The following is a 25,627-nucleotide window of genomic DNA, read 5'->3' as shown; positions in this document are numbered from 1 at the left end:
ACTGTCCTTAAGTAAATGTAAATGGGGCAAAGCTTTCTAAAGTAACTTATTACGTCTATTCTAGTATACATTTTCCTGAAGGCCGGGCAAAGAAGGCGGTGTACTTAAATACACTGACGGGGAATACTTAAAGTGTACTGACCATCTCCATCCCAGCTCCTCCATCTTCTGTTTCCCATCCTACTTTCCTGCAACAGCACTGTATTTCGAATTTTATATATTCTATCAGACCTAGGGGCCAGACGTCTAAGGAGTTCTCCTTTTTGGTCTAGTAGTCGAGTCGACTTCCGTCAAGAGACTGTCAAAGATGTAGAAACTACCTTTCTCATCGACGAGGCGCAAATTTCCTATGGAGATTATGGACTGTGGTTAAACTCTATCAAGTCTCAGAGTGGCCGCCAATATGGTTCGAGAATCTGCTTATTTCCATCATATGGCAGCCCCTATGAGGGACCGGACACCCACCCCATTGGTAGCACACTTGCACATCTCGGGGTCCAACAGCGAATATCTATCACCATATCGAGAATCGGAGATTCCCCACAGATTAGCCTCTTTATACCCGTGAAGAATTCGACGGTATTTTGCAGTCGACTTCCGTCATATCTTTTCCCTGACTAATGGACATCCTGGAGCTGTTTACAGTGCACTTGGCATGATTCACAAGGTAAGTCCTAGTTAATGATTATGGACAACGAAGAGGAGTCTTTCCCCTTTCTCGAACAAACAGAAGTTAAACGGTCTTTTGTAGACCGACGAACGCTCCGCTACCATGCAGCAGACGTTCTCCGAGAAGTTTTGAAGAATGGAAGCATTCAACGTGACCTTAGCAATGACGGCATTTAGAACATGTTACGAACGGGGATGGTTGCACTCGGAACCCCTCGATGCCGATGCGATCGATATTGTTTGTGTGTTTCCAACGAGACTGAATGCTAAGTAGGAACATGCTTCTTTTCATTATCTTGAAGTCTACTAATTCGAATAGGTATATTGAGCACTATCTCACTGCTTCTTCGGTCCCGTTCCCCATACAAAGATACCCCACCATTGAGGATTTAGCGGAAGCGGTACTAAGGAAATTTCCGCTAAGAAATATATCAGACCTAGGGGCCAGATCTGTAAGGAGTTTTCCTCCTTGGTCTAGTCGTGCAGTCGACTTCCGTCAAAATATATCATCCACAACGCGGGTAGGCACTGGAGCCATTATATGGCCTGTCGAAGTTTGTTACCAAGACGAATTCTATCGGTGTTTACAGGAGGTTCTCGGATTTTCGTCGAACGTATCTAGTGAATGGTTGGGCGATGGCGATGGCCGCATCGATTTCAGACTTGCTGACGTCGCATGGGGTATCGAACTGTTGCGAGACGGAGATAGACTGCACGCCCACTGTTCACGATTTGTGAATAATGGGAGCTATACTCCGTGGATTCAGAAGGGCTGGCTGCGAAACTGGTTGATCATAGAGTGCCGGACTTCGCCTCCGCGCCCTTACAGTAAGTAAACCTTATAGGAACCTACTCCCTGTCTATATTGCACTACTAATCTGAAGAAAGATGTCCCGGGTACCAAGCTTTGGAGAGCTGTGTTCGCGGAAGATTTTTCGTCTATGGAAATCTTAGATGCCTCTAACCCCTAGTGATTTTCTCAGTACAGTGGAACTGGCTACTATTCTATAAATATCATGAATCAATAATATAACCTTCTTTGCTAGGCCAGATCAAGAAAACCCAGAGCTAGAGACTGGTTGCAAAGCAACATACGGGAGTAAATACAGTATGACGTACAAGAGCGCGACGGTCCTCGCTTTACAGGATAAAAGCACACAAACTTTTCCCCAGTCAAACAATGAGAGGTATCTCTATACATAAAGATGACAAAACGGGAAAATCACAATCATCAAATCAGCGTAACAGCGGCCATTATCACGCATCAAGAGCGGACTCGCCATCTGAGACTATCTTGAGCGCATCCACGGCGACTTTGCATCCCCATTTCACCAGCTTCCGTTCCTTATCTGTCGGAACGATGTCTGTCTTCGCAACGACCTTGCGTATGAAATAGATCAGGCCTTTAACAACTTGTGGTGTGTCGCGTGTACGAAGGAATACCTCCATAAGAGGCTTCTCGTTTCGTGCGTCTTCTTCGCCATCCTTTTTCTTCGATTTTTGCTTTTGCTTTTGCGATTGCTGGATGATAGTGATGATGAGGAGTTCGACGAACATGCTCGTCTTCGGTTGGAGGTAGGCGAAGTTGAGGTTCTTCAAGATGCCCAGAGTCAGAGACCCGTCAGCCACCAGACTGCCGTACATCTTTGCGAGATTGACAACGGATTTGGTTTCGAGTTTGTTGTCCTCCTCGTCTGCACCAAAATTGTCATCCTCATCCTCGTCCAGGTCTCCTTGCTCACCCATCTTCTTGAAAATGTCCCACAGGGAGAACATGAAGGAGACCTTGATGCGGCGTCCTAGCTCCCCGCAGATTCTGCGTGCGATAAGTGTGTAGTATGGATTATGCGCCTGTTCCTCCATAGCGCAATGGATGAGGACACGGGGTATCTCGAGTTCTTGCGTTCGTTTTAGGCGGAGCTTGAGCAGACGCACATGCGCATCCCGGTAGTCAGTTGCGGACATGATTGCCACAAATATCGACCGACGAACATCTGTGTTCATACGATGAGCTTTTGCGATGCTAACGAGGTCTGGTTCTCCGTCGCTGTCTTCGACAGGGGCTTCATTCCGAGGAAGACTGCCGAGTTCTTGCCTAGCAGCTTCGAGAGGATCGTCCTTCCAGCTTGCGCCCACGAGCCACCATTTCCCCTTCTTCGACGAATTGAGAATATCCATACGCGAGATCCGAATCGGCTCTGTCGCACGGATCGTACGGGAGTTGTTCAATGAGCCCAGGATCTTGCGCATCTTGGTTATGTGCTCGGAGCTCAAAGCTGACGCCGCTACTCCAGTCTTCATGCGATTGTTTTTCAGATCGGTAATGGTGTCGATCATGAACTTTGTACGAACTGACAGGGATTCCTCGCCAACCTGGGCTATCGCAGGTTGAATGAGGAGAACGATGTCTTTGAGGGAAGAAGGGTCATCTTGTCTCAATTGGGGGCCAGAATCTGCAACGTCAGTCAGTAAAGAGTCCAGGGGTGAAACCAGGTGTCATTTGGGTCATACTTCTGATGATCTTCAAGAGAAGCTCTGTGTTGGATTCAGTGATCTTCTCAAGGAACATGCGAACGTAGTCGAACACCAACGTGCTTCCAACGACCTGGAAGTTATAAAGTTGAGACAATAAAGACATGAGGTTGATGGCCTCCTTGCCCTCGAATGCGCCTCTTTCATCACCGCCTTTGTCGAACGTCTCGACCAATTTCTGCACTATCTCCGCACCGAAGTCCATGCCCACAACTTTATAGATGGCTGCAATGAAACCGGCATGTAGGATAACGAAAGTGTCTTGCATAACCGATCGTTCACAGAGAAGATTCAGCAGTAATGTCGTCAGGGTAGATGTGACATTCTGTCGAGGGTATTCACGATAAAGCTTCTCGATCTCTCCGAGAATGGACACGAGATTAGCTTCGGAGAGCTTGTTGAGATGCCCTTGAGCTTGTCTTCTCAGGCGGGTGAGTGACTCCGATTCAGATGCGGCTGGTGCACGGAGCGATGGAGGTATGTATTTTTGCTTGCTCTCTCCGTTCGACACAGGAGCCACATAAGGATTCTCTCTGACTTTCTTTCGAGGTGCCTCTTCTTCTTCTTCTTCTTCCTCATCAAACCCTTCGAAGTCACCATCCTCGTCGTCGCTGCCGCTCTCCTCGTCCTCCTCGATGCCATCCTCACTCTCATTTAGATCAACGTCATCTTCGTCCTCCTCCTCATCTTCGTCAAGGCCATCCATGAGGTCGGACAGGCCGTCATCGCTGCCAAGGTCACTGTCGCTCTCATCGTCTTCCTCATCAGATGCGAGACCTCGTGCTTTCCTTCTCTTCATCTGTAACCAGTCATCCGCTTCTCGTTTGCGTTTCTTGCTTTCCATATCCGAACCATTGGCCAAGTCACCCAGCAGCTCATCCAGGCCATCCTCCTGGAAGGACTTGGGCAGCTTCTTTCCTTTGATCCCAAGCCTCTTCTCCAGCGCAGCGATTTCTGCATCGTCCTGTTCCAGCTTCTCCTTCACAGCCTTGGGCAATTTTGGCTCAGCGGGTCCATCCTCATCCTCCTCATTGGAGACATCTCTTTTCTTAGACTTCTTCAGTATAGATTTCGGTTGCTTCGTTGATTTCGTAGGCTTGGACTTCGTCGAACGGTCCTCCTCTTCTTCCGATTGAGACTCGTTAGAGCCAAAGTCTGATCCTCCAAAATCGGTACCTTCGTCGTCATCCTCGTGATGTAACTGTCTCCGATTCACATGCGGTGGTACATGACGACCTTTCTTCTGAGCTCTCTCTTCCTTGCGCCGCTCTTTGCGAGACGCGGGTCCATTATTCCGTCTGCGTTTCTTTTCACCATAAGTATCCTTAATTCCCAGCTCATCACGAAGCGTCCGCGGCAACGCCGTCGTCTTGTGCATAGGACGCGGCATCGTTAAATAAATTGGGGAGCTGGAGAAAGACAAAAATATTGAAAAATGTCTTCGCGAGCTCCTCCACCGGAGCGGTAAGATCTTGACTTTTTTTACTGCCGCCGAAATGGTTCTGCGGAGCGGAGGCGGAGAAAAGACTCCATGTGGCCCGAGCTTCCTCCGGCACTTGGACCCCTCTCCGGACACGGTTTGCGACTACGAATTCGAGATCGAGAGATAATATTCTTTCTTGCCCGGGAATATTGCCTCTTCATTTATATTATTCTATATTGACTCGTCCCGTCGTTTACGGAACTCTCTATTCTCCCATCGAGGCTCATACGGGTGAATTCACACAAATTCAATCGGCGAACATCATCCAAGATGGCGCCTCATCTCAACCATGACGAAGTACATACAAACTCGCCCTTCCTTCGCTCGCTCATACAATATATGCGATATAAATGCATTGCTCCTTCTAGGATTTAGTTCACTAACTTACCATCTTCAACCAGTTCTTCTCTTCTCTCACCAACCTCCTCACAACCGCGACACAGAAGTCGCGTGGCTCCGTCTACCTGACTCAAAAGCGTCTACCCGGCAACAACTCTTCTTCAGATGACTCTTCTGCACCATCTCAGTCATCAATCCTCATCCGCGCCACCGATGGAAACACAAATGCTGCGAACCCCAAGTCAAAAACAAAGAGCAGAGAAGACGCACACCCGAAAGTGAAGCTGGCTACGGTCGTCGCGCCCGAGGATATCGAGGCGTTTTATGTACGATATGCGGAGGTGTGCAAGGCTGGTATGGTCGGCATGAAGAAGCGCGATCGTAGCGGCAAGAAGAAGAAGGGGAAGGCTGGAAAGGTTGCCAAGGCATGAGATGAGGGAGGAGGTTAGCTTGGCTGCTTTACTTGATGTCTCAAAATCTGTATCCGTGATGGCAAGGATTGCTGGCTGCAATTCTGAGGATGGCTGGTTCGCTGGATTAACTGGCTAGTGTTGCATGAGTTTTGGCGTTTTGGGGGTTCTAGACTTCGTCTCCTGTCATTTAATGTACCGATCGACGAACGAAATACCAAGGCTGTGTCAGCAGCTTTGCAAATGATAACTAATTGTTAGGGCTTCACGTGTATCTAGAAGAAATCATGGGGCGTCCAGGTATTCTCCTGAGAGGGAAGAATTTCCCTCGATATACAAGAAGGCCGGCCAAACCACAGTAACTGATAGGAGAACGAAATAGATCTAACGATAAGAATAAACTTCTATTGATCATACAGCACGCTATAAAGACAGGGTATGCGATACATAAAACGAGATCAAATATACACGGGAGTCAGAAGCGGAGAAGACTCAGTGGATATCCAACAAAAGAAAAATCGTAGAGAGTAGACCGCCAAAAAATCACGTATCCGGCCCATGGATGCTTTCCTGCAGGTGGACCAGCCACCTAGGTCTCAGATAAATCAGGTTGGTTGTGAAACAGTATTACAACAAATATCAGTCATAATTCGAACGGAAATTCAAAATGAGTGGAATGGAAGCGATTAGTCTAGCTCAGAGGTATCCGGGTTTTTGGATTGTGACGATCTAGAAGCTTGTCGAGAGAGGGCAGGTGTGATAGGAAGACCGAAATCATCCTCTTCGTCCTGGCCTTCGAAATCAAGAGTGCTGCCGTCCTTGGCGTCGTGAAGAGCAGGATCGACGGCGTTTCCCACCGCAATTCTCGCTGCAACCTGGATAAGCAGTACAAGCAACTGGAACGGTGGCACAAGGACAATGCTGCACGTCTTCTGCAGGATTGAGGCCGTTAGATGGTGTCCTGAGTCAGCAGGTGTTGGTTGGAAAAGTATTGATGGTGGAGGCATCGGCGATAGGTCACGTTTCCTGGAAGCTCTGACTTCGGAAATGACTCTGAGGGTTCGTTCCTCAAGCTCAACGCCAGTGCTTGCAGCGCTAGGAGCAGAAGGCACTGCATCGCGCAATCCTGGTGAGATAGGCACAGCAGTTGAGGTGCTAGAAACCCCGCTAAACGTAGAGTGCGCTGGAGACGTTTGCGTCGCGAAAGAGGTAGCGGCACCATTAGAGAGGCGAGGAGTAGTTTGTGTAGCAGAGGACACATGCTCTGGATTTATTTTTATCTCGGATATCTCTCCGCTGTGACGACGAGAAGGAATAGGCAATCTCTTCTCGAAATCGAGTGTCGGCGGTGGAGAGGCGGTATCGGAATAAGGCGGAGAAGGTGGTAATGGAGACACAGGGGTCTGCACAGAGTGGAAAGAATCAGAACTCGTTGAGAGAGTGGATTGCTCAGCCTCGCTTTCTGATTCTGGGATTGCCTCGAATCTCGCCGGCAGGGTGTTCACTTTCGGCTGAAGTTCTGGTGCCGAGCAGTGTGCATATGCACTCTTTACGGGAATGTCTAATGGAGGCACCGACTTGTCGTTCTCTGCGACGCTCTCGATTTCTGCCGTGGAGTCTGCCGCGGAGTCTGCCGCGGAGATGTTGGTCTCAGAGATGCTGAAATCGGTCGCATTTCCATCAGTATCATACCCCGTGCTCGCTTGATCACTTATCCAAGAGTCCTGTGAGACTTGCGATGCATCGGAGGGTGGAGGGGGCGCGCTGTCTCGCGACCTCGGACGCCATGCCTTCTTTCTTCTGGGGAGGATGGCTTCGAGGGGGATCTCGACAGTAAACCCTCTTTTGAATGGACATGGAGTGATCTCGTAACGCAGTATTTGCGGCAGAGCAATCTTCAAATCGGAAACGCGCTGCTTATCCTCTTCGGTTCCGTTTGGAAGCTCAATGCGATAGTATGTAAGTGGACGGATGCGCAGGACGAAGATAGACACCCCGTCGACACACCAGCACTGGGAGTTCTTGAGGATTGCATGAACAACGTTTCCGCACTTAAGAAACGCTGTTAACCCTGGGATATGCTCAAATCTCAGCGGACCACAGGCAACAGTCCTTTCGGTTGCAGATCTCCATGGCAGTGTTTCTATGGCGTCCACAGGATAATCGAAATCGGAGGGCGCGGCATTCAACTGCACCGGCACAACTGAACGAGGTGCGAAGTGCACAATCCTAACGGAGGGATGGTAGAACAGAAGCGTATCAGAGGCTTCAGGTGAATCCGACTTGGGCTGATTCCTATGCGTGAGTTTCGTAGGGAGAGTTACGGCGCGGCGGACCGGCTGGACGTCAACGGCCGCATTGTAGGGAGTGGACATGGTCGGTTAAGAGAAACAAAGGAGTGGCAACATAGAACTGTGAGTCGAGCAGACGGCATCGGACTCACAGAGGATGACAGGAGTCAACAAACATGGATAGAAAAAGGAGTGTATCTGACGCTTCTGCGACCGAGGGTTCTGATCCCTGGTTGGCGGCAGGCGGGGAATCCAGACATTCCCAGTCGCGACTCCCGCTGGGACAGGAACGCGTGACCCGTGCGCTTAATCATGTGCTGCACGTGATCTAACCGCGCGCTCGGACCATGATCGACCCGGGCATCCGACTAGCTGCCTGATTCGGCCAGTTTGTCCTGTTTGCCCGGTGTTTCGCGGCTATCAGATCAGTGACGCGGCTAGCAGCCTGGAATGCTACTGCCTCGAGTTGGCCAAAGAACCAAGTCTCTTCGATGTTCTGGACTTGAAAACTGATGATAAAGTGCATTGATGCTTCTTGCATCTGATTAGCGCTTTTTTTGATCGAATAACTCTATTGAAACCTGCGTATATCTGAGGTACGGAGTAGTTGACGGTACCATGTCCAACTTCGAACCCAATGCGGTGATTCGTGGTTTCCAGCTCACCGTGGTAGGAAGTGAGTCTCTCAAGCTGCAGAGTTTTATCGAAGCGGATAGAGTCTAATCAAACATATGAAATAGCGGTGCGCGCCCTTCAAAATCCGGAACTCTTCAAACATGAGCATTTTCGGCAAGCGGCAATTGCCATAGCCGCTGGAGTTGCCATCCATATCATTGTGCAGATACCTGTACGTGCAGAACAAATGCTTCTTTGCTTACTAGACATTAATTGATTGATTCTTTCAGATCCTTGCGATCAAGGTCTTGCTTTGGATAGTATCATTAGTTGCCGACTTGGATCATGCCACATGGGATGACAAGCTCCTTGAGGGCTTGGACTTTGTTTCCAATTTCGTGCTTCAGGTGCCATTCCTTCTTATGACGTTGATGCGATATATTACTCCCACCCTGGATGACATGTAGGTTTTCCTGGCAGCAGGTCAAAACTAGATATGCTGACAATTGCAGTTTCATGCAATCCCTGAGATGGGTCGACACGACCTATGTCCAGAAGCATAAGAAGGATGACCCCAAGGAACTCCGCGCTATGTACTACCCTAATCTTGTAATGTACTCCACCAAGGGTCCTTCAGGACCTTCCAAGCCATTGCCACAGGCACTGGCGGCTTTTGCGAAGCGATATGGCCGCAAGGTTGGAATGTGGGTGGGAATATACCTCCTGTCCTTGCTTCCGGTTGTTGGTCGATTTGTTATGCCCGCGGCCAGTTTCTACGCCTTCCGAAAGAGTGTAGGAACGGTCCCAGCGGCTGTCATCTTCGGGTCGGGTATATTCCTTCCCAGGAAACTACTTGTTACCTTTCTACACAGCTACTTCGCATCCCGCAGCTTAATGCGAGAATTGGTAAGTCAGCTCTCGCATTCATATCCGTTGGCTGCTCATTCTGAACTTTCAACCAGCTCGAGCCTTATTTTTCCCGTGTCAAATTCGATAAGGAGCAAAAACGTCGATGGTTTCTCGACCGCGAAGGTGTCCTGTTTGGATTTGCCTTCGGTTTCACGATCGCTCTCCGGACGCCATTCATCGGAGTACTCATGTATGGTATTGCTCAAGCCTCGACAGCTTATTTGATTACCAAGATCACGGATCCACCACCTCCACCAGCATACAGTTCAGGATTCGTGGAGTCTCAGGTGAGATGGAAGAATAAGCATGAGTTCCTGAAGCTGTCACTGGACAATCTGGACAAGTACAATGTGGATCGCAGTGAAGATCAGGGCAGTGACTACGACACCTCGTCTTCTGTTCCGGCAGGCAAGGCCATTTAGTACATAGCGTTTACGGGGATATGGGCCTGGAGCAGGGTTCTCCCAGATAACTAGTCACTGGCATACAGGGCTGACCAATCCCTAACTATCATTCAAGTCTTTTATTTGTTTAAGCTTGAGCGGTTTCATGATAATAAAAAGGCCTCAAGTGACCTCTTGTCAATTCTTCCAGAGATCATCAGGGAGCCGGGACATACAAATGCACCATCTGCGACAGGGTATTTCCGACTATATATGTATTGAACATACGTATAAACCTCTGAGTGTTATTAGAGATGTGTAGAGACCGTCGCCAACCGGGCAAATCACCCAGCTCTGATAACGCCTACTCAGCATAGCATGAGCCCCAAGACAGACGCGAGACGTAAGTCATGGCATCCCCTATACATATCTAGTCCTAATACTTGGGCCTCTTTGTGATTAAAGTTCGTTACCGTTGAGAGCAAAAAAACTGAAGATAGACGAACCACACGCCAGGACGGAATAGAGATCAAGAACCACAATGGCCCTGTGTGTAGTGGTGCCAAGCCTCTGGAAAAACGAAAGTTGCAAATGGAAGAGCAGATCTACCTAGCATATCTAACTATGTATGTAGTAGCAGACCAGCTTGTGGAACTGTTGGGAACTTTGCGACAACAATCATAGCCGCATCCGCGACCCGACTGTTAAATATTCGACGATTGGCGGAAAACACCCCATCATCAACGTCTTTTCCAGTTTCCACAAGCACAAGAACCCCTAAACAGCAGCGAAATCGGCGCCGGGAATTGCTCGACGTCTGGAGCGGGATTCGGGCCTGATAAGAAAGAAAACCTGGAAAAATTGATAGGCGAAGAAGATAAGCGGCCTGGCTATCGCGTAACATTAATCCTTGGCCATTTCCCCTCCTGCGGGGCAAGGATGGATGCACTCGATAACTGAGCATGCCCTCAGGATCGTCCAGGCATTTTAGATTTACAATTGGCAAAGTATAATAATATCGCGCCTCCTCTCGTCCGATATGGAGTGAGGAGGGATTGCACGGTCTCTCCCCGCCTGGAACTGGGAAGTGTTGATACTTAAGGACCGCTAACGCCCGCGGTGGTGAACTTACAAGAAGAGTTGTTTTTTTAACTATTTACTCGAGAATTTGTCAGCCTGAGGTTCTCTCTTTTCTTGCGAGACTTTCTTTTCGTATAAGGGTAATAGTTCCCAAAAATCAGATATACTGTGAACAGTGAACAATGGGCGCCAAGGAAATCCGCACGGCAGTCAAGATTGACTGGAGCAAGCCTGCCTGGGAGCAGCCTTATCTACATGTACGAAATTGCTTACCAGATGACAATGTCTTTCGTTGTTTTTCTAACTGTAACCCTTAGAACCGATGGCATCCAGATAGTATGTGTTTTGCCGTCTTTCTAACTCTCGCCACTATCTGTGGATGTTCCCAGTCTTCTAACGAAAATAACCCCATCAAACAGTCCCGGCTTGCGCTAAGATCGCAAACAATGAGGTCGTCAAGATCGAATGCATGGACTGGACTGGTGGCCAGATTGGAAACAACGACTCTGCAGACGACCTTCGAAATGTCGATCTGAACCGGATACACTACTTGTCAGGCCCATTCGACATCGAGACGGCCGAACCGGGCGATGTGCTGGTTGTAGAAATCCAGGACGTTCAGCCATTCCAAGACCAACCATGGGGCTTTACTGGCATCTTTCACAAGGAGAACGGGGGTGGTTTCCTGGATGACTTCTACCCTGAGTGGTGAGTAGTAATTACGCTCTCGGCACGGAAATCTGCCAATGCATTCATTCATTCATCAGCTACAAACGAAATCAAGACACTAATAATAGTTGTTAACAGCGCCAAGGCGATCTGGGACTTTGAGGGAATCTTCTGCTCTTCGCGACACATTCCCCATGTCCGCTTCCCAGGCCTCATCCATCCCGGTATCCTGGGATGTGCTCCATCCGCGGAGATCCTGGCGGAATGGAACAAGCGTGAAGGAGAATTGATCGCTACTCACTCTCACCTGGGTCGCGACGTTGCAAAGCCACCAGAGCCAAAGTATGCTCATGCCGGTGCTGCCACCCCAGAGATCAAGGAGAAGGTCGCTCAAGAAGGAGCGAGAACCATTCCCGTATGTTCTCTAACCGGATACCTTTTTCTCTCTCTCAATATCCTAACAGAATCCAAACTAGGGCCGACCGGAGAACGGTGGCAACTGCGACATCAAGAACCTATCTCGTGGTTCCAAGGTCTACCTCCCTGTTCACGTCCCCGGCGCCAAATTCTCCGTCGGCGACCTTCACTTCTCCCAAGGTGACGGCGAGATCTCCTTCTGCGGCGCCATCGAAATGGCCGGCATCATCACGATCAAGTTCTCCGTCATCAAGGATGGCGTAGCCCAGCTGGGTATGAAATCACCTATCTTCCATCCTGGTCCCGTCGAGCCGCAATTCGGCCCGGGCAGATATCTCACCTTCGAGGGCTTCTCCGTCGACGAGAATGGCAAACAGCACTTTCTTGATACGACAGTCGCTTACAGGCAGACTTGTCTCCGTGTGATCGAGTATCTTCGTCGTTATGGCTACGATGACTACCAGATCTATCTTCTGCTGAGCTCTGCGCCTGTGCAGGGCCATATTGCCGGTATCGTGGACATTCCGAACGCGTGCACAACGATTGGTTTGCCCATGGATATCTTTGATTTCGATATAAGGCCTGAAACGAAAGCCGTCAAGTTGGACATGGGAACGTGTGCCTATACAAGTGATAAAATGCAGAAATAATGACCTGGCACGCACAGGTTTAATGGGGTAAGGGGAAAACTGGGGTGTGTGACTTTGAAGGAGTATAACTAGTGTTCCTTTTAAGGGGAGTTGTCAGAGGAAAGGCTGCGGGGTGATGTTGCGTAGGTGATACCAAGTCTTAGTTAAGTCTTCTAGTTGGCGAGGTCTTCTGCAATATATCAATGATTAACTTTTCATTCTTTACTTCTCATCTGAGAGACTATTGCCCATCCTGCGTCCATAAGAACAAAAGCCCACTGTACCTGACTTCCCCACGGAAGCAGAATTGCGCCATTTCTCCATGCTGCCCATAATGCAGAAACACCACGTTTTAAGCAAATAAGAGCTCATGATCATTAAGAGCAACCCATCGAGACACACATGTCCTTTTCGTATCCAATCGGACCACACCAGACAATGTGTTGAGTCTAGTTCTCTAAGTTGAACTTCTTCAACAATGAGAGATAGTTATCCGGATTTCACGAGAAGAACTTCCTCAGGGCAGCCTTCTCCTTGGCCTCACGGTCCTTGACGGTCTTCTTAACCCTAGCAATCTCGTTCGTGATGGCGGCATCGCCGGGAGCAAGCTTGGAGGCCTCCTGGAGGTCCTTGAGGGCCTCCTCTTCCTCCTTCAGACCGATATTGGCGACTGCACGACGGTAATAGGCCTTGGCCTTATCAGCGTCCTTGGCGTTAGCTGCAGCCGCAGTCTCGATGGCGTAGGTGGCCCAAGTCTGACCGTTCTTGAACTGGCCCAGCTTGTTGGCGAGGAGAGCAGAATTGGAGTGAAGGGTGAAGCGGAGAGCCTTCATCTGCGGACCAAGTTCCTTGGGATCGTTGTCACCCGGTTCCGGGAATTCGTTGAGGTAGCGCAGGCCCTTCTGGTACTTCTCGAGTCCGAGCTCGGTGTTGCCGCTCTTGAAAGCCTTGTTACCAAACTCCTTCAATTCAGAGGCGATCTTGAAAACCAGAGGCGCGGACAGTTCCTCTCCCTGGTGGTCGTCGGGGTAGTCTTCGTATGTGTCGCCAGTGCTATCGACGATCTTCTCTCCAGCCTTCTGGTAGTCCTCACCCTTCAATTCACCACAGTCCACCACGGTCACATCCACAACGGGCTTGTCTGCCTGGGTAGGAATGTTCTCGATCTTGCGAACAAGACTCTTGCCGTTGATCACTTCTCCGAACACGACGTGTTTGCCATCTAGGTGAGGGGTGGGAACGGTGGTCACGAAGAACTGGCTGCCGTTGGTGCCAGGACCAGAGTTGGCCATGGACAGTAGGAAGGGGCGGTCGTGCTTGAGCTCGAAGTTCTCGTCGGGGAACTTCTCGCCATAGATCGATTCGCCGCCAGTACCATTGAAAGCAGTGAAGTCACCACCCTGGATCATGAACTGCTTAATGACCCGGTGGAAAATCGAGCCTAATCATGCTACAGTTAATGCTTGCACCTCTTGCGGTTGCGAGAGCTGGACGGATTGTGAAAAAAGCACATACCCTTATAGCTCAATGGCTTGCCCTGCTTTCCAACACCCTTCTCTCCCGTGCAAAGAGCGCGGAAATTCTCTGCGGTCTTTGGGACAACTGCATTCAGTCAGCCTCTACTGTGTTCTGTCGTACTCGTTGCGGGGTCATCTACCATCGTTGAACTGTAAACAGTTAGTAAAATCGTCACCAACACACATTGATTAAGAGACTCATCGTACCAACTCAAAGACAATCCTGCCCTCCTTTCTATCCCCAATCTGGATGTCAAAGAACACGCGAGGACGGCCTGGATGGGAGATAAGGTCAGTCCGATCCTATGCGGGGTTTTCAGGTGTCGCGCAATCACATACTATTTGACTCAGCCATGATGGATGGATGCTCAAGCAAACGACGTCTGAGGGTATATCTGGAGAGATGCAAGAGACGACAGAAGTCCACTATTTGAAGTATTGTACTCAGTAGCAGCAGCCGGGAGACACTTGAAGAACTAACTGCTGGGGCAGGTTCGCCAGGGCCCCTCAGGATATTCAAGAAGCTTCCATGCCGCCCTTCACTTTCCCTGTCCGCATGGTTGATGCCCCGCCAAGTGCCGCAAAACCCCGCCCAGGAACAAAATCCTAAGCCCTAAGGAATACTCTAGGCGGAGCGCTTACACTAAAGAATAGTGTCTGATACTAGTACATAGGCTACAGCTCGAGATCTATGGTACGAGCCATCCATGTGCTTTGTCGTTTCGTTACTTCTCTTGTTTTAATTTTTTTTATTTTTTATTTTAGGTTGATCTATATATATGGTATGTCTATTCTAATAGGGATGCTGGAAGCTTGAATTCAAAGTACTGGCTTCCTTTGGATTCCCCTTCTTTCGACTCTGTCGATTTTTCCTTCCCCTTTCCCTCAGAGCCTTGAGCAGATGGCGTCTCTTTCTTTTCTGGTTTGGGAAGGTTGGTGTTGATTTCGATCGTAACCTGTGTCAAGTCAGCCATGTCATGACTCGGGATAGTAGTTACTATACCGCTCCGTCTTCACTGCGGTAATCTACACCCACCGGTCCATCATTTTTGAGTTCTACCTCCATCATGGCCTGGAATACGCCATTCTTCACGCGGTCTGCCTGGTATAGATCTCGCACTTTGTTATAGAAGTGGTCGTACAGCTTTCGTGCTGATTCAGGGTCAGCCGCGCTATGGAAATCCGGCTTGTTGCCCTTCTTCATGGTTGCCATCAGAGTAAACTGCGAGACTATATATCTTGGGTCAGCTACATCTACAGGCTATTGGGCTAGAGTACTCACCACAAAGGACCTCTCCTTGTACATCCTGGACACTCTTTTTCCACTAGAGACACCCGCTCAGATGTCAGATCACTCGCGCAACTGACGATGCATCAGTGATGTCCACTAACCGTCGACCCAGAATCATCTGGCCATAGCTTCGCCTTCAGGACCTTTGCCGCAAGAGACTCCGCATCCTTCTCTGTATCATCCTTGCCAATGGCCGCAAATACCAGAATCCCCCGACCGATTGACGAGATAAGCTGCTTGTCGACCGTGACCGAAGCCGACGTAACTCTCTGTAAAATCGCTATTGGCTTGGTTAACCCTCATTCTGGCGTGGGTGGAGTGAAAGCGGGGAGAGACCTTTCATATTGGATTCTTCGTTTGTTGTAGCTTACGATCGCAAGGATTCTGGATGAAGATAGAAACGAGTCAGTTGGATATTGAAAATAAATATGTATTCAAGAATAAACACAGAATGATTGTATAATGCGCGCAATAATAATAGGGGTGCGACAGATCTCTTTTCACCTCGACCACCGAATGCGGCGATCGATTCGGGGCCGCCTACCTATCGCATGCTCAGCGCTGGGCATCGAGAGCAGAAGGACGACCACGATCAACAATCAAAGCTCATAGCGACCGGTCCATGTGTTATTCTCGACCGTCTCCAGGACAGCCAGTGGTCAAGTTGCCAAACAAAACAAAACAAATCAATCAAATCGTTGAGATAGCTTCCGTCGCCTTTGCAGACGTCAGATCTTCGGTTCAGGTGTTAGTGCCCTCTGATTGGTCTTGGCATCGTCCAGCTTGACACCTCCGGAACAAGGCTTCACGACGCTGAAATCGAGTTTCCCAGCACAACGCCACCGTTGTTTGGTTCTGCGAGCATTCAGACAGCCCTCGTGGCGCACCCAAATAACATCTACGAAGACGCGTCCACGCACTTGCTCGACGTAGGAGCTTGTAGCGTCCTATTTTCCTCCGCACAGGGACCCATACCCACAGCCTCCTGTTCATATGAACAGCAGCCATGACGTCCCGAAAAACGCAGCAAGAGATCGACAAGACCTTCAAGAAGGTCGCTGAAGGTATACAAACATTTGAAGGCATATATGAAAAGATCCGATCCACGTCCAATCCTGCGCAGCGCGATAAGCTAGAGGACAACCTCAAACGAGAGATCAAGAAGCTTCAGCGATTCCGAGATCAGATCAAGTCGTGGGCGGCCGGAAATGAGGTGAAAGACAAGAACCCACTGCTGGAGCAGCGGAGGGCCATCGAAACAGTACGCCATGGCCGATACCCTACGGTTGCGCGAGATACAGTGAGCTAACTAGTATGCAGTGTATGGAACAATTCAAGGCCGTAGAGAAGGAGATGAAGACGAAGGCATACTCGAAGGAAGGGCTATCCGCCGCATCTCGATTAGATCCTAAGGAGAAGGAGAAGGCTGAAGCTGCTGATTTCCTGTCGAGCATGGTGGACGAGCTCCAGCAGAAGATAGAGGCGATGGAGGCCGAAGAGGAGACCCTACATGCGTCGGTGAAGAAGGGCAAGAAGGACGTGGCGAAAACGAATCGCTTAGCGGACATCTCGCGGATATCGGAACGACATAGATGGCATGTCAACAAGCTCGAGTTGCTTTTACGGTCACTTCAGAACGGTAACGTGGAAACGGCCCAGGTCGTGGATCTGAAGGACAGCATTAAGTACTATGTCGAGGACGGTCACAACGTGGACTACTCAGGCGAGGATGAAACGCTCTACGATGACTTGAACCTTGGCGACGAGGAGTCTCAGTTTGGTGTCGTTGGTGACAACGACCGGGTCTCTTCGCAGGATGCACAGTCAGTACAGGAGGATGAGCCAGAGGCACGAGGGAAGCCCAAGGCAGATCCTGCGGCACCACGAAGGCCATCCACCCAGATGAAGTCGCCTCTTCCGGTTCTCGCAACACTGCATCCCAATACTCCCTCGTCCTCCTCCGCTAGCGGTATGAAGCCTGCTCCTCCACCTACCCGTCTTCCCGGAGAGACGTTGAAGTATGCATCTGCCGCTGCTGCTGCTGCCGCAAGCGATAAGAATGGGGTCGGTATTGCACCTCTACCACCTCCTCCAGGAGCGAGCCCTGCAATTTCGGCAGCCTTTCCCGTTTCGAAAGCTTCGTCTACGGCCTCCCCACGCGTTCCAGCTGCACAACCTGTCCAGAAAGCAGTGCCAACGGCTCCAAGCGCGGAAGAGCCTTCCACCCAAGCGCGGACAAAGACACAAGCTCTCAGCCCAGGTACTCCAGTAGCAGGCTCAGCGGCAGGTTCTTTGGGTGCTGGACCATCCTCAACGCCGGCAGCGGATAAGGCAGAGTCCATAGCTACTAAGGATCAACCAGTGACAAATGGCGATGTCTCCAAGCAGGATGTAAATGCAGAGGATTCGATATATCACCTTCCTCCCGGCTTGCAAGATCTAATACAATCTTTCGAGATAACGAAGGAAAGAGCAACAGCATCAGTGAACCAATCGCCGTCGGTACAGCGTTTGCTGGCCGCATCGCTCACGACTTGCCCCGAGCCTACCGATGCCGAGAAGCCAAAGCACTACAAGCCGCAGAACCCTTATAACACGCCCATCTATTATCCTCAGGAGCCGCTGCCAATCCTCGACGACCCACGGCTATACGAGACAGGAAGGATAGACACAGATACACTGTTCTATATCTTCTATTATCGTCAGGGCACATACCAGCAATATCTAGCGGCCAAGGCGCTGAAAAATCAGAGTTGGCGTTTCCACAAGCAGTACCAGACCTGGTTCCAGCGTCACGAGGAGCCGAAGACAATCACAGAGGAGTTTGAGCAGGGTACCTACCGATTCTTCGATTATGAAAGCACATGGTAAGTCATCATAAACAGCCCTGTTGTCATACCTGATCTAACATCTCGTCTCCAGGATGAATCGGCGTAAGGCGGACTTCAAATTTATTTACAAGTATCTTGAGGATGATTTGTAACGGCATGGTTTCTCCTATGGGATCGGTAGTTTTCATTTGGCAGTTAAACGGATGGTTAGCCGAGGCAGTTAGGTTTCATAACACTAGGCTGGGCTGGGCTAGGCGTCAACAGCTGCAATAACGGAAATACTTTCGATATCGATAGGCTTTGAATTCAATGGGATTGATCTCAGACAGGACTTTGTGCTTGGAAGAAAGGACATTAGTTGATTGAGGCGTGTGGGAATCTTGGTTTGTCTTATTACGGTGGGCTGTCGCTTTTTTTTTGACTGTCATGCCATCGTCCCCCATATGTCTCAAGAGTCGTCAAATTCAAGCTCAAGCCAGGAAACATTTTTTCCTTGGCTTCATCGTCCAATATTCCTTCTTTTCCTTTCTAGGGCCAGTCTGGTAACCTATATACCACGTAGTGACTACAATTATCTAGATTGGATGAGGCCTCTCAATGAACACTGGAATGTGCAGATAGAGGTATACAATGACCACCGTACTATGAGAAAGTATGCTGAACTGAGAAGTCCTCGTTAGCAGTAGTAAAACATCGGGTAGAAATGATCTATAAGCGGTGAAGAGCCAACATAATTCTCATTTGGCCTCCCATGCTGCGGGTGGTATGCATCGCACTGCAGCAGATCGGTTGTTTAACATGTTTCATGGTCGAATATTTTCACACCGACTTAACAACGACTAGCCATGATAGTCACCAGAGGTAATCTCCCAAAGATACAGCTTAGGTAACGAGCTATTCAATGGATTTCTGTCCATCTCCAGTCGCACCTCTTCAGGCCGCTGTTGGGTGTTCTTTATCATTGCCTTCTCAATGCCTGTCTGGTTGAGATCTAAATGTGGTCGCATTGTGATAGCGATCGAAGCTGATGGCACTGCCGAAATGAACCCTTGGTGGGCGGCAGTGCTCTCGAGGTTATCTGCCATGTTGACATCATGCTCAAGCAGAGATTGATCGCTCCATCTTTGGGTTGTAGGGCTGAATTTCATCTATGGAGTACGGAGTAGACGATGTTTCAACTGACGAGGGGTGGGAGATCCTGAGGGTTAGCGTACATCTGAAACGTTGAAGGAGCCTGAAAGTGAGCAGTGGGAGACTATTGATCCACGTGGAAGTATGTATGTACTGTACATACATACAACATACATCGTTTTGGCGCTCTGCGGCATCACCATACGCGCGTAGCTTTCGAGCAGGCTTTACCGATGTAGAATTAGATGGTGCTTTGCTTTGTTGAGTTATGCGGTGCTCCATAACTAGTAAATTAGTAGTAGGGCTTGGTGTGCACAAAGGATTTGCACAGTACTTCAGGCGTGAAGTAGTATCGACAGAGCACCTTGGGGAGTAAGTATGTATGCCATACATACCTCGGCTCCTGAAGAAGCGGCCATTGGGGTCAGAAGGCCACGAGTCTCTCTGAAGTGAACACTCCTAACAGCATGACAAGAAACGTGTCCCCAAACGGCATCGATACCCTGAAACGAAATCCACCCAGGCTCCGGGGAAGCGGGTCGATCTGATCTCCGGCAGGGTGTTGTCGAATTCCAGTCCAGTGAGGATGAAGCCTGTTGTTCGCTTTCACCCGTTCACCCCGCCATTCGGCACCCTGTGGACGATGATGCCAGGGACAACGTCAAGACACGCATCTCAGTGAGTGGACTGGCTGAGAGTCGCCTCACTTTGTACTACCGTGCAGACATGGTTGTGTCTTTCCGATTCTTTGTCTGGTCGCTGCGGGATTTTACCGCGATTGGGGCTGTGCGATGCGGCTCCCTAAAGGCTCTTCCTAACAGCCTATAAGCGACAGTTGAACACGGCAACCATTAGGATTGCAGTCACTATTCCCGTGCAGCAGTCTGACGATGCCAGCAGAGACTGTCCACTGGCCCAATAATGCACCGTGTGAGTATGCCGTCCCGAAGATCTGGCATTGTAGTCAACTGTCTCTCCGGCTACCTCATTGTCCAGCACTGATGAAGCGGTCTGATGGTCGCGGAATTTCGCTGAAGCTGAAGATCCACGTTGTGAGATAGGGTACATACCGGGGTTTCCAGGTACCTTGTTGTGTTCAACCTCAAGCTGCCCCGTCTGTCTACCTGATGATCTTGGGTTCAACCAGCAACTTGCGGTGGCCGTATCCTGGGCTCTATCTCAGTATCATCCTCAATACGAGTTATTCATTGCCCCGTATACACACACTGATGCCCTCGGACATCGCAAGCCTCGGGCCGTTCCGACAGGGACCTTTGAAGTTTCCACCCTTATTGGCACTGCCATCTTTGAGAATGAGGCGATAGGTAAGGCTAGATAGGCAATGAGATATTTGTTCCCCTCCGATATGCCTCGAGCGTCTCGTACTCGAGCCTCATGGCTGCGGAATTGCTCTCCGCCTCTTGAACGAACACGGGTCCACATCGTCATGGTTCTTTCGCAATACCTTCGACTGGGTTAAGTCAGGTAACAGGGAGGACTTGGCGGGTAGGCACAGCACCCTGTCGGTATATCCTAAGCTCCTAAGTTCCTAACTAGCGGTGACTCGTCGTCCGTCCCAGGACCCTTGGCCTGAGAACGTCCCGTCTTGTGGCGTGTTTCGTCTCCAGCATACTCCAATGACGAAGTCATCGATCGGTTCACCGGCATGTTGCTGGATACGCCTCAGACACTAAAACATTCCATGCATGCTTCGATCGTTCGATTCCCGTTACGGCGTCGGTTCGCACGCAGGTGAGCCACGTTCGTTTGGTAACCCAGAAGATCAGATCAGTTCGAGGGTGAAGCTTCGCATCACTTTTCCCCAATATCTCATGGAGTCCTCGCCAAGGTCGCCCAATAACCATTACTTTGGTGGCTGTGTGTCTAACAGACCTCCAACACAGCATTCATCACGTGTAGTTCCAGCCCGATCCCAGAACTGATACGGAAATCGAATGGGTGAAGGCGTAGATCTTCCTCAGGTGACAGCACCTCGCTACCCAGGCCATCTTAAATGCCCTTCATTCCTTCAAGATTCATATTTCCAGAAAGTTTGTACATTGCTCCTTATATATCACGCTATCAACTCTCCTCTCTGAACATATCATAACTCTATCATCGCTTACTGTGTGCCATACTACTACTTTAAACTGTACCTTACTACGAATTCTGCTATAAATACATACCATGGTACGATACCTTTGCTCGTTCATCTCGCTCTTGTTTTGCTCACATTTCGCCTTGTTAGTACTATAACGGTGGATATAGTCCAGCTATGGAGCCATCATACTCTACGGGCAGCAATGACTCGACTCAGACTACCGGCAGTTACTCAAGTCTTCCCAGCCAATACTCAACCTCGTATCCTGTGGTGACAGACAACAACATCGATACTACCCAAATGTCATTCGATCAATGCTACGACTTCGACTCATATGGTCAAGCGTACGACCTTCCAGATTGGAACGACCTAAATCCTATGGAGTGCACCGATTTCATGCAGTCGTCCTCGCCAACAGACCCCCGGACAGCTTTTCCATATGATATGGGCCCCAGTTTGAATCAGACCCATGATCTCAATACCCTCTCGCGCAGTCCGCCCTCAGGCCTGGAGGCTCTGGAATCAGAGAGGTGAGTTAACTTTCAGTAAGCCAACATTCGTCAGGATTTAGCTGATTCCTCCCAGACGCACGAAACCTTTCGAGTGCAGCTGCGGCAGGAGTTTTACCCGATCTGCAGACTTGAAACGACATCAGACTACTGTTCATTACCCCGTGTTCCAAAACTGCCCGGTGCCAAAATGTGCACGAAAGGGCAAGAACGGCTTCCCTCGCAAGGACCACTTGAACGAGCACCTACGCTCGTATCATCGCATCAACATTGCTAAGCGTGAAGTGCCAAAGAAGAAGCCTGCAAAGGAAGAATCTTTGTCCCCGAATGCGGTCCGAAGATGATGCGGCTACAATACGATGCGACTGGACGATATGATGTGCTATGTTCTATGATGTTACGCAATTCCTTCTGTATCTTTTTTTCGGTCCTGTAACACGCTGTGCATCGTTGCATATGTTCGTTTCTTTCCCTTTCCTGCTGGGGCTCCGTCATCAGACTTCTCTAGAGAGCCTGGTGCAGACAATCCTGGCGTGCGATACTCTTTGTCTTGGTCATTTTATTTTATGTATGTTTCTTCTACGATGACATGTATAACAAGGAGGTGTACGTCCCGCAGCTGGACAACGGGACGCGACGAGGGAATACCTCATGATTTCGGGTTACTTATTCTGTCTACTATATACGGGTTCTGGGGAGTTCGTCTTATTTTCTGATCTGACAGTCATGGGAGATCATGCCGCTATTTCTCAGGAATGCTGCGTGGACCATAATATTATGTTTGGACTATGCTTATATTGTGGAGTTTTGCGGAGGGATCGTATACGCCTATACTTGGGAATTATGAGTGTATAATACTTGCTTTAGGGAACTTCTGATTCTTCTATTGTCGTTTTCATTCTCTCACAACATAGGCATCTTAAACATTCAATCCAATCAGCGCATCTATCTGACCTGATGGTCAGCCCTTACTCAGAGTCGAACTCAATGGACCAACTTTCACTATCCCTCTAGTCCCACTAGACTGACAATTCCCATTCCATTTCCCTTCTAGAAGGCGGCAGATCCACCATCCCCCGAACATATCCCCAGACTAATAACGTCATCCTCCCGTATTCATTTAACGCTAAGAAGCCCGCCCCTGCAGAGCCCAGGACAGACAACCTACCAACTCCTCCCTCTACATCTAGAAGCGAACGGCACAAGACGCCCGAACTGACAAACTGAATTTTGGTTCGTAAAGCACACACGCTAAGTATAATATAGTTCGAGTAGGTATAATCGCGCATTCTAATCTAACCGAGCGCGCGCTCTTGGTGTCGCTCCGCCACCGCCGGTTGGCGTATTTTCGGCCCCCTTTTAGACGGAGAATTAACCACAAAGGTTAATGTCTTCTCGGCATTTCGATTTTCGAGTCAAAGCTGAGGAGGCATGCGTGACATAAGGATAAAGACATGCAGGTTCAAGGGGCTGCTGGGCGTCAAGTCAGAAGATGATCATGAGCAAGTATGTATGGACTCGGAAACAGATAGATCTCGCCGAAGAAATACGAGATGGGCGGTTTCGGGCAACCTCGAAGCAGGGCTGAAGGAGGGTATTTCATGGTTGTTTGGCTTTATGATAGTATCGTATGCCCCGTTTCTCCCCAGTCGATTCTTATCTTTCTCGCTGTGCGCCCGGGACACGAGCAGAGCCTAGGCTTTACCCCTGCTAAACACGAGTGTCTTGATATCTGGCTGCAGTCCCGAAGGTTTCGAGCCAAGGGTTCGTGTTCATTAACCGAGACTATAGTTATCGGTGAAAGCCTCAACTAAATACTGCAACTTGTCCAGATTGCATCGAGTACTTTCATCTGTAGAGTAAGTGTGCTGGTGAACTGCATGAACTATTTCCAGGTTCGAAAAGTGATACGCCTATTGCGATACGAGGGGAATTAAGGAAAACACAAGATATGGCAACTTTTCAGTTTGTGAATAATCTTAGCTAGCCTTTGTCTCTATCTACTTGACACTCATGCTACTTACAGATTTGGTTACAATTTTATCTTATCCACATCTGCTTCTGAGAGCCTACTGCGCGGAATCAAGCTCTTTCCCTTCACCAGATGTTACCTGCTTCGCGGTAGCTGAAACATTGAATGAGGCCCCAGGCGCAGCTGCTGGCGAACTTAATACCTTAACCAGGGATTTTGCAGCATGGCCCAAGATATAAAAGCCCAGACTCAGGAAGTTCACCCAGAGAGCAGCCACAAAGTAAACCAATGCCTTGGGAGGGATCCATTTGAAAAACACCGTCAGATCCACCCCTGCCTTGGCATTGAACTCATTGACCTCTGCTAATGATGTAGTCGATGCATCGACGCGTGTGTCATTGTCTATTGCAGCCGAACCGTCCTGAGTTTGGGATTCTTGGTAGAGCGCTGTAGCCATAATACCGCCAAACAAAGTCGTGAATAACAATAGCATTCCCATTGCTAATAGCTCATAGAGCCACGTACAGCACAATCCGAAAAGCACGAGGGCTCCTTTACGAGAGCCATAGTCTGCTGAGGCGATAAAGTGCGCAATGGTACCATTTGAAGAACCATCAGGATTTCTAGGCTTGAAAAGGACAAGCAGACGGCAGGCGAGGAAAGTGAAAAGACTGATTGCGGCAAGAGATTGGATAAAGGTTTTGTTATCGTTGAGCACATTGAGGGCGCTGAGGCCTAATGCGGTGATAGTCCACGAAGTAAGAAGAAAAGCAGAGAGCACCATATACAGCCTGGCGCTGGCTTGGGAGAGATAATGGGCCATCTGAAGCAAATGACAAGGTAAATCAACAATTCAACTTATATAAGATTGGTAGTAGAATTTGTTTTTTGTCTTCTTTTTCGCTTTTCTGTCTATGTTATTTTTTTTTTTCTTCTACTTAGCGGGCTTGGCGGTAAATATATATCACAGAAAAAGACCACTAGAGCCTATCCAGAATAATTGATACTATTTTAAACCATCGGCCCCGGATTGCCGGTGCTCAGGCTCCGTGTATCTGCTTGCATCAAAACTTTTGCTTCCATTGACCGGTCCCATATATTGACTCGTCTGTACTGCACATTCAGACGATATAAATATCATCAGTTATTATTCTAATATCGGTTTTAGGTAAGGAAAAAAGGGAGAAGCCGCAAGTATATTTTTCATCTTCTATATTATTATTCTCGATCAGACAAAACTAGAAAGACATCACAGTTACTAAAAAGACTCTACGGCCGAAGGATGAGCTATATGGGTTTGCATTTCTCCAAAGTCTCTGCCGTATATCTTTCAAGAGACTCTCGATGTCTTACATAGTCAACTGTACAATAATTAGTTACCTTTTGACTTCCACGACCAGGACCTTTTCAAAGTTGGTGAGGCACCCCCCGAATCTACAGATTGCTTGACATTTCACGTAGGACCAGGCATACTTGATACGCACATGTGCCTCGCGCCTGGCGCTGTGTATAGTCCTGCATGTTTGTTATGCTGCACTGGAGCGTAGAGCGAGTAGGAGTTGATATCCAGCATTGTATCATACATGGGAGACTTCTATATGTACTGAATTACGTTTGGGACCAGGATTCAAATTTGGCTGGATGATGTAGAGCTACATATCACGACATGATAGAGACTCATTTTTATACATATCCTTCAGTGAGAGATGAAGCCATGAGCTCCAGGTTATGCGGTGCTGCGGGGTTGCTGAGGTGTATGTTGATCTCCTCGCGGGGTCATACTTAAGCGACCACGGGTATGATATCATATAATTGTTGACCTGATCTCGAACTTCAAACAAAAGAACAA

General features: G+C 49.0%; 10 protein-coding genes across 10 annotated transcripts; 5 read left to right on the top strand and 5 right to left on the bottom strand.

The window, feature by feature from the left end:
- The first annotated feature begins 539 nt into the window (after positions 1 to 539).
- On the top strand, positions 540 to 1,783 carry C8Q69DRAFT_237240 (hypothetical protein). Its single transcript, XM_028626448.1, has 3 exons — positions 540 to 939; positions 989 to 1,497; positions 1,558 to 1,783. The coding sequence occupies exons 1-3, from the start codon at positions 806 to 808 to the stop codon at positions 1,638 to 1,640; spliced, it is 726 nt and encodes a 241-aa protein (XP_028485882.1). The 5' UTR covers positions 540 to 805; the 3' UTR covers positions 1,641 to 1,783.
- On the bottom strand, positions 1,697 to 4,682 carry C8Q69DRAFT_497935 (putative nuclear protein). Its single transcript, XM_028632288.1, has 2 exons — positions 3,181 to 4,682; positions 1,697 to 3,122 (listed from the first exon to the last, which is right to left on the bottom strand). Exons 1-2 carry the CDS (start codon positions 4,589 to 4,591, stop codon positions 1,927 to 1,929), a joined length of 2,607 nt encoding a protein of 868 aa, XP_028485881.1. The 5' UTR covers positions 4,592 to 4,682; the 3' UTR covers positions 1,697 to 1,926.
- Positions 4,683 to 4,720: 38 nt separating this feature from the next.
- Positions 4,721 to 5,787, top strand: C8Q69DRAFT_237228 (signal recognition particle, SRP14 subunit). Its single transcript, XM_028626447.1, has 2 exons — positions 4,721 to 4,981; positions 5,086 to 5,787. The coding sequence occupies exons 1-2, from the start codon at positions 4,955 to 4,957 to the stop codon at positions 5,452 to 5,454; spliced, it is 396 nt and encodes a 131-aa protein (XP_028485880.1). The 5' UTR covers positions 4,721 to 4,954; the 3' UTR covers positions 5,455 to 5,787.
- Positions 5,788 to 6,119: 332 nt separating this feature from the next.
- Positions 6,120 to 7,808, bottom strand: C8Q69DRAFT_443976 (inheritance of peroxisomes protein 1-domain-containing protein; the record flags this gene model as incomplete). Its single annotated transcript, XM_028628965.1, has 1 exon — positions 6,120 to 7,808. One exon carries the CDS (start codon positions 7,806 to 7,808, stop codon positions 6,120 to 6,122), a length of 1,689 nt encoding a protein of 562 aa, XP_028485879.1.
- A 387-nt stretch (positions 7,809 to 8,195) lies between these two features.
- On the top strand, positions 8,196 to 12,615 carry C8Q69DRAFT_491408 (formamidase). The gene is made up of 10 exons (XM_028632145.1): positions 8,196 to 8,400; positions 8,465 to 8,571; positions 8,630 to 8,802; positions 8,852 to 9,245; positions 9,302 to 9,608; positions 10,316 to 10,446; positions 10,906 to 11,017; positions 11,131 to 11,419; positions 11,519 to 11,795; positions 11,857 to 12,615. The coding sequence occupies exons 1-10, from the start codon at positions 8,343 to 8,345 to the stop codon at positions 12,445 to 12,447; spliced, it is 2,439 nt and encodes an 812-aa protein (XP_028485878.1). The 5' UTR covers positions 8,196 to 8,342; the 3' UTR covers positions 12,448 to 12,615.
- C8Q69DRAFT_464497 (putative peptidyl-prolyl cis-trans isomerase Cpr7) lies at positions 12,616 to 14,495 on the bottom strand. The gene is made up of 5 exons (XM_028630427.1): positions 14,283 to 14,495; positions 14,151 to 14,218; positions 14,084 to 14,093; positions 13,942 to 14,028; positions 12,616 to 13,867 (listed from the first exon to the last, which is right to left on the bottom strand). The coding sequence occupies exons 1-5, from the start codon at positions 14,296 to 14,298 to the stop codon at positions 12,927 to 12,929; spliced, it is 1,122 nt and encodes a 373-aa protein (XP_028485877.1). The 5' UTR covers positions 14,299 to 14,495; the 3' UTR covers positions 12,616 to 12,926.
- On the bottom strand, positions 14,496 to 15,948 carry C8Q69DRAFT_464496 (D-tyrosyl-tRNA deacylase). Its single transcript, XM_028630426.1, has 6 exons — positions 15,779 to 15,948; positions 15,571 to 15,618; positions 15,336 to 15,514; positions 15,226 to 15,268; positions 14,947 to 15,173; positions 14,496 to 14,899 (listed from the first exon to the last, which is right to left on the bottom strand). Exons 2-6 carry the CDS (start codon positions 15,575 to 15,577, stop codon positions 14,732 to 14,734), a joined length of 624 nt encoding a protein of 207 aa, XP_028485876.1. The 5' UTR covers positions 15,578 to 15,618; positions 15,779 to 15,948; the 3' UTR covers positions 14,496 to 14,731.
- On the top strand, positions 15,949 to 18,671 carry C8Q69DRAFT_464485 (CCR4-NOT transcription complex, subunit 3). Its single transcript, XM_028630425.1, has 3 exons — positions 15,949 to 16,495; positions 16,555 to 18,101; positions 18,157 to 18,671. The coding sequence occupies exons 1-3, from the start codon at positions 16,241 to 16,243 to the stop codon at positions 18,215 to 18,217; spliced, it is 1,863 nt and encodes a 620-aa protein (XP_028485875.1). The 5' UTR covers positions 15,949 to 16,240; the 3' UTR covers positions 18,218 to 18,671.
- A 2,433-nt stretch (positions 18,672 to 21,104) lies between these two features.
- On the top strand, positions 21,105 to 22,304 carry C8Q69DRAFT_236913 (hypothetical protein). Its single transcript, XM_028626445.1, has 3 exons — positions 21,105 to 21,386; positions 21,445 to 21,827; positions 21,883 to 22,304. Exons 1-3 carry the CDS (start codon positions 21,384 to 21,386, stop codon positions 22,148 to 22,150), a joined length of 654 nt encoding a protein of 217 aa, XP_028485874.1. The 5' UTR covers positions 21,105 to 21,383; the 3' UTR covers positions 22,151 to 22,304.
- A 1,571-nt stretch (positions 22,305 to 23,875) lies between these two features.
- On the bottom strand, positions 23,876 to 24,601 carry C8Q69DRAFT_443968 (hypothetical protein; the record flags this gene model as incomplete). The annotated part of the gene is made up of 1 exon (XM_028628964.1): positions 23,876 to 24,601. One exon carries the CDS (start codon positions 24,599 to 24,601, stop codon positions 23,876 to 23,878), a length of 726 nt encoding a protein of 241 aa, XP_028485873.1.
- Positions 24,602 to 25,627: the final 1,026 nt, after the last annotated feature.

The sequence above is a fragment of the Paecilomyces variotii genome (genome assembly GCF_004022145.1).
Source record: "Paecilomyces variotii strain CBS 101075 chromosome Unknown C8Q69scaffold_4, whole genome shotgun sequence".
Lineage (NCBI taxonomy): Eukaryota > Fungi > Ascomycota > Eurotiomycetes > Eurotiales > Thermoascaceae > Paecilomyces > Paecilomyces variotii.
The sequence above is the reverse complement of the archived record's forward strand: the minus strand, read 5'-3'. Positions and strand labels throughout refer to the sequence as shown.